General features: G+C 44.5%; 1 protein-coding gene across 9 annotated transcripts in view; it reads left to right on the plus strand.

Moving 5' to 3' along the window:
- Positions 1 to 6,270, plus strand: part of LOC102675860 (protein turtle) — a 53,539-nt gene that overhangs the window by 21,336 nt on the left and 25,933 nt on the right. For all 9 annotated transcript variants that reach the window (XR_004149802.1, XR_004149803.1, XM_031508607.1 and 6 more), the window contains exons 5-6: positions 4,074 to 4,299; positions 5,881 to 6,204. Coding sequence is in view for 7 of the 9 variants with exons in the window: in XM_031508607.1 (XP_031364467.1) it covers positions 4,074 to 4,299; positions 5,881 to 6,204 (550 nt within the window). In the remaining 2 variants the exon portion in view is untranslated. The remainder of the gene's footprint in view (positions 1 to 4,073; positions 4,300 to 5,880; positions 6,205 to 6,270) is intronic.

The following is a 6,270-nucleotide window of genomic DNA, read 5'->3' on the forward strand; positions in this document are numbered from 1 at the left end:
TAATTTATATAATATTTATATAATTTATATAATATTTATATATAATAAATTTATTAAAAATTTGAAAAGAGATCGAACGCGATACCGTTCTCCTCGTTGGATACCGTTCCTTAATTAAGACGCCTAGAAATTAATTAATCGATTGGAGCGCGACAATCCGAGACAATTCTCTCCCTTCCCAATTTTTCTCAAATCTTTCTTCGCCGAAATAAAATATTTCTCTACTGAAGTAAAAGTAGAAACGATAGAGGGATGAAAAAAAGAAAGAGCGTTCGAATATTCGTGGTATCGCGTGGGCAACCGATTATTTTAAGTCCAACCGATTCGATCGAGGCGAAGCGAAGAGTTTGAACGGCGATTAAGGAGAACCGTGTCCGTGAATGGGGAGAGGTGGAAGGGAGAGAGGTCGAGTTCCCTCGGCCATTGTCGTTTCGTTACATCGATTTCCCCTCGTATATCCAGCGCACGGGCCAATTCCAAGATACTTCTTCTCGAGGGGGTGTTGGAGTTAATTGTCCTCCAACAGAACAGCGATAAGTTTTCCACAACCCCGGTTATCTCGCGTTCAAATATACCAGAGATTCCGTGAACACGGAATCGAAAACACGGGTAAGAAAATACAATTGCTCCTCGATTATCGGTTTTACGATTCTCCCTCCCTAACTAAGAAGGAGGAGGAGATCGTCAAGCCACAAAGATTCCAGAGATAAGAGAGAGTCGTTCTTTGAACGAAACTTTCCGAAACGAAAACTAGAAGAATCAAAGGAAAGAGTGTCTCTTTGGATTACTTTCCCACCGGTTGCCCTTTCAAAGTGTAAAAAAAAAAGAAGAGAACCACTCGATTTTTACCTCCTATTATAAAATTATCTCTGAACCTAACCACCGATTCGCCATTTTTCCATTTAAAGTTTTAGATAAGAGTATCTCAATCTCGAAGAATTCCTCTAAAAAAGAGAAGAAACAATTCGAAACAACTCGAAACAACGCGTCGAGGTTTGCTCGTAAAGTCGAGGAGAAGGAGGAGGAGGAGGAGGAGATTACACCCTGCTGCTGTAAATTGGCCGGCCCGCCGTCCCGTGAACGATTCGCGTTTAAATTCGCTGTGGAGTAAGCCGGACGGAAGAAAGGACACGGAGGAATAAACGTTGGGGGGATAGGAAACTCTCTCTCTCTCACGCTTCGTTGACGTTTCGCCGGTTCGTTCGATGGTTAGCCACGAGTTTTAGCTCCTCCACGAGATTCGCGAGAAACGAAAGGAGTTGACGTTTCTCCACGGCAGGATTTTATTAACCCTCGACGTTTCGTGCGCCAACTCGAGAGGCGGCGGTCTTTGTCCGCGCTAGATTTCTTTGTTGTCTCGAATTAATAAGAGCGCGGTATCCTTACCTCTTTATCTCTTCATCGTAAACTTTAATTATCGTTCTAACGATCTTGGCGAAAAGTATTATACAGTTTCGTAAGTTTTAGAAGCTTTAACCCTTTGCTCTTCAATGGGATTGTTGCGGCAACTTGAACAATATTTATTTATGTTTGATTCTTTTAGAATATCATAAATAGGTTCCTAAGACCTTTATGAGTATAATCTAATGAGTAATTATCTTATGGTAATCTTATGAGGCCATTGAATCTGAGTCTGGAGTTGCTTCGACCGAAACAGGCTTGCAGTGCAAAGAATTAAAAGAATTTTGGAAATAGATGAATTCGAAATTATATTCGTTGAGAAATCAGCGGAAAATGATAAGTGACGCCCCGTTTCGAGATTCTGATCATTCAGAATGGGCTCGAAATCTGATTGATTTCGCGTTATTTGTAAGACGTGTGGTATGAGTATAATGTTATGAGAGTAATTATCTTATGGTAATCTTATGAGGCCATTGAATCTGAGTCTGGAGTTGCTTCGACCGAAACAGGCCTGCAGTGCAAAGAATTAAAAGAATTTTGGAAATAAAATCAGCTTAGAGCGAAGATGAATTCGAAATTATATTCGTTGAGGAATCAGCGATGGAGAAAATGATAAGTGACGCTCCGTTTCGAGATTCTGATCATTCAGAATGGGCTCGAAATCTGATTGATTTCGCGTTATTCGTAAGATAGACGTTGACACTTCGAAAGAAGTCGTCGAATTTCAAAAATTTTTCGATTATCGTCGACGTAACGCGTCCAGAAGGTAGCCAGTGACTAGGAACAGAGAAGGCTTCTTGACGGGGTAAAATAAGGCAAACACACCTGACCCAGATACAGTCGCGACCGCTCGTGCGAAACCGTTCTATACGACTCCGTTCCGAGTCGAATAAAGCTATTTCTTTTTTCCCAGACGTGCCGCGGTATTCTTCGTTTCTTTTGGAAAGGGTAGAAAATGGTGGAATGGGAGAGAGAGAGAGAGAGAGAAAAAGAAATAAATAAATTTGATGGGATTTAATTCGTTTTGTGATCTTCGAGCGGAAACGAAGGGTTGGGAATTTTTAGGGTGGAAGAAGAACCAATTGTTTTTCTTTTTTTTTTTTTTCTCGTTCGAGACGTTTGGGACGCGGGAACGCGTTCGCTCATTGTTTGTTTCGGAGCTGTATGGAGCGGTGGAGCGCGACAACTTGCCACGAAATCGCAATATCGAACGAGTTCTCTCTCTCTCTCTCTCTCTCTTTCCGTGGCTCGAGGGAGAATAATATTGAAATCAGTGTGGTTTGCAAGCACGATGACTGCGACGCCGACGCAAGTAGGCCAGCTCGAAATAGAAAGCATCAACTGGGGCAGTCAATGGCCAACGTACGATCGTCACCCCACGTTTTTTTTTTTTTTCACTCCTTCTTTTTCTTCTTCCTCTTCTTCTTAGTCTTCGTCTTAGTCTTTCCCCTCTGGCTTTCTCCCCCCTTTTTTTCCGCGCGCCGATAGAACTGGCTTGATTAGAGGGCACCGCGCCGTTTCGAGTGACCGATTTTTCGCGCCTCTTTCTGAACGCTGCTCGGTCGATAAGTAAGTATCGACGAGCTTGACGACAGAGAGAGAGCGTCGTTCGTCAACTTTTTATCCAAGCGGTGGACGAAACGGCGCGTATCGCCTTGCACGCAGCGAAATTTAAATTGGCTTAAATTACGGATAAAGTTGCTTCGATTTATTTATCGAAACGAGTGCAATCGCAGCTTACTCGAAAAGCTCGGGATCAATTATGATATAATAGGAGTAGACGTTTGTTCGAGCATTTTAATAAACAATTATTTGAAAGCAAGTTTATTCGAAATTTTTAAACAATCTTTACTTTCTTCGACAAGTTGTTAACTCTGGAGCGAACGAGTATCGATTAACGCGTCGATAATATGCGCACCATTTCGATTACGATAAGATCGATTGTTTTTGGAAAAGCAACCACCGATTGTTTCGATAAAAAAGAAAAAGAGACGTCCGTTAATCGCAGCATGTCCATAGCTATATTTTTACCAAGAGCTCCTCGTCGATCCTCGATCGAGGAGGAGAAGATCCAGGATCGAAGGGGAGTATTCCCTCTCTTTGCACGTGACGTGTAGCGGTTGCGTAAAAGTTTCGTGGCGCCCGCTTTCTCTCTCTCTTCTATCCACGCGCACGCTCTTTGCCCGACGGATTCATACTTCTTTCATCGCGCGCCATATTCCTTGCTGTTTGCCGTAGAGAGTTGCATGGAATACGACAACTCGAGTCGAACGCAACGAACGAAGCGCGGAATGTGAAAAATCTATAAGAGGATTCCTTTCTCAAAGAAAGAGTTCGAAATATTATTCGTTACGTTCGGCTCGAATTGTCGATCGTTTCTTCGCACACGCTCTGCATCCTCTGTCTCTTTCGTATTCATTCGTTCTCATTATTCATTAACCGGCAGCTGGTGCGAGCAGATTCACATTTCTCTATCCCTCCCCTCCCCTTCTTTTTTTTAACGCCACGCCTTTCTTCTTCTTTCTTCTTTTTCTTCTTCTTCTTCTTCTCATCTTCCCCTTCTCCTTGAATCCCGAAGCGAAGTGTCTCGCACCAGTATGTACCAGCGCGTTTTATTTTCTTTTTTTCCACGACGATCCCTCGTTTATGTTGCGTGTTTGTGTTGGTGCAAGGGGCAGGAGATACCGATATACATATGGTACGACTCGTATCCGACCCACAGTGGCGAGGGTTACGAAGGTCGAGTCTCGAGGGTGAGCCCGAACTCACCTTACGGCGGGGCGAGCCTCAACCTGACCGACATCCGCGAGAGCGATCAAGGATGGTACGAGTGCAAGGTCGTCTTCCTCAACAGGTCGCCCAACAAGAACGGTACCTGGTTCCACCTGGACGTCCACGGTGAGTACTCTTTCCTCTTTCCTCTCCGAACAGGAGGAATCGATCGAAAAAACTGTCGCCTTTCCTTCGTTGACGACCGATCGTCCCGTCGAAAGTCCAAACGCTTCGTCCCATTCTTGCTAAAAGAAGTTTTTTTAATATTCTTCCAAATTAGATTCGTCGAAAAGAATCGATCGACGAGAAAAAAAAAAAAAGAAAAAGAAAAAGAAAAATCAATCGATTTAAGGGAGGGAGAAAGAAAAAAAAAAAGACTCGATTTAAGCGCGATAATGGAACGAGTTTCTTCAGGGAGTGCAATTTAAGTGGAAAGTTTTTAACCGAGCGCGGCCAAGTTTTTTTTACATCGCTTCTAGCTCCAACCGGTCTCGTTAATATATTATCTCGCGCTTAAGAAGATTTTACGACCGCGACGAGTACTTTCATTGGCCACTATCCCCTCCCTCTCTTTCCAACGGTCAGCCAATTTTCCTACCTTCGAACCATCGACCGACTCTCGTCTCGCTCTATCGCGAAATTACATAGGAAAAGAGGTGGAGAAAGAGAGAGAAAGAGATAAGATAAGATAAGCGTTGGGCATAAGAGGGGGAAACGGTGGGAAGGGAAGGGGAAGGAAAGGAGGAAGAAAAAGAAATGAGACGGAAAGTAACGGTATTCCATATCGCGATTCTATTCGATTCTTTGGTTTCGTAAGCGGATGCGCGTAAATAAATAAAGTTTTAACCACGCCAAGGTGTCGTGGGGACATTGAACCGGACAGACAGGGAATGGTGGAACGGAAGAAAAATGGTAGAAAGGAAAACTTACCGCCTCGTTTTCTTTGGCCATAAACGACGGAATGGCCGCGGGGAACTGATGCGTTTAGATGTTTTAGGAAACGGTACGGTACTCTTCCTCCTCTCTCTTTTTCTCCTCGTATCTCTTACGACGTTCCCTCCTTCGCTGTTTTCTCCCTTGTTTTCTCTCTCTCTCTTTCTCACCGAGTTCGTGTACATCGAGCCCACGGCTACACTCGAGCCCACGTCATCGTCGTCGCACGAGGAGGAACGTCGGTGCAGACCGATTGCGACGACTAAGGATTTGCCAACGGCGTCAAACAGAGAAGAACCACTCGACCAAAAACGCTCTTTGTACTTTTCAAATCGTTTCTCTGGCTCTGGTCGTTTACTCGTCTTCGCGCTTCTAAACTATCGCCCCTTCCTTCCTTCCTTCCTTCCTTCGTTTTTCTCCTCTTTTCCGTCCTTCGACGTGTCTTTTCGATTCGATCGAAGAAACAATGGGAGGAATGCGATCGCAATATCCACTTGGCTGGCTGCTCTCTTCCTTTTTTCTTTCTTTCTTTCTTTCTTTCTTACTCTCGTTCTACGAGAGAGGCGCATTGCACGTGGTCGAGGGATAAAGAAAACGTTTTGCATCGAGTGTGATCCCGTAAAACTTGATCAATCGCGTTTCCACCTTTCGACTCGACGATCGACAAGAACGAATCGCGAATCTGGATCTGAATGAAAACCCGCACTACGATCGGGCGTCTCCGCGCACGGAAAAATCACGTTCCACTTTTTTTCGCTCGCGATCTGCTTACAGTTCCAAGAGTGTCGAGGGAGGATAAAAACGATTGGTTGGTTTTCGTAGCGCCGCCAAAATTTAGCATCACGCCGGAGGAGATGATCTACGTGAACGTGGGCGATGCGATAATATTGAACTGCCAGGCGGAGGGCACGCCGACACCCGAGATTCTTTGGTACAAGGACGCGAATCCGGTCGAGCCCTCGTCAACCATAGGAATATTCAACGACGGCACCGAGCTCAGGATCTCGACCATCAAGAGCGAGGACATCGGGGATTACACGTGCATCGCTCGAAACGGAGAGGGTCAAATCAGTCACACGGCCCGCGTCATAATCGCTGGTGAGTACAAACGCGGTTTCCAAAAACTTCCTCTCTTTTTTTTTTTTTTTTTTTTTTTTTTTTTTT

Source organism: Apis dorsata, unplaced genomic scaffold (genome assembly GCF_000469605.1).
Source record: "Apis dorsata unplaced genomic scaffold, Apis dorsata 1.3 scaffold_92, whole genome shotgun sequence".
NCBI classification, from domain to species: Eukaryota; Metazoa; Arthropoda; class Insecta; order Hymenoptera; family Apidae; genus Apis; species Apis dorsata.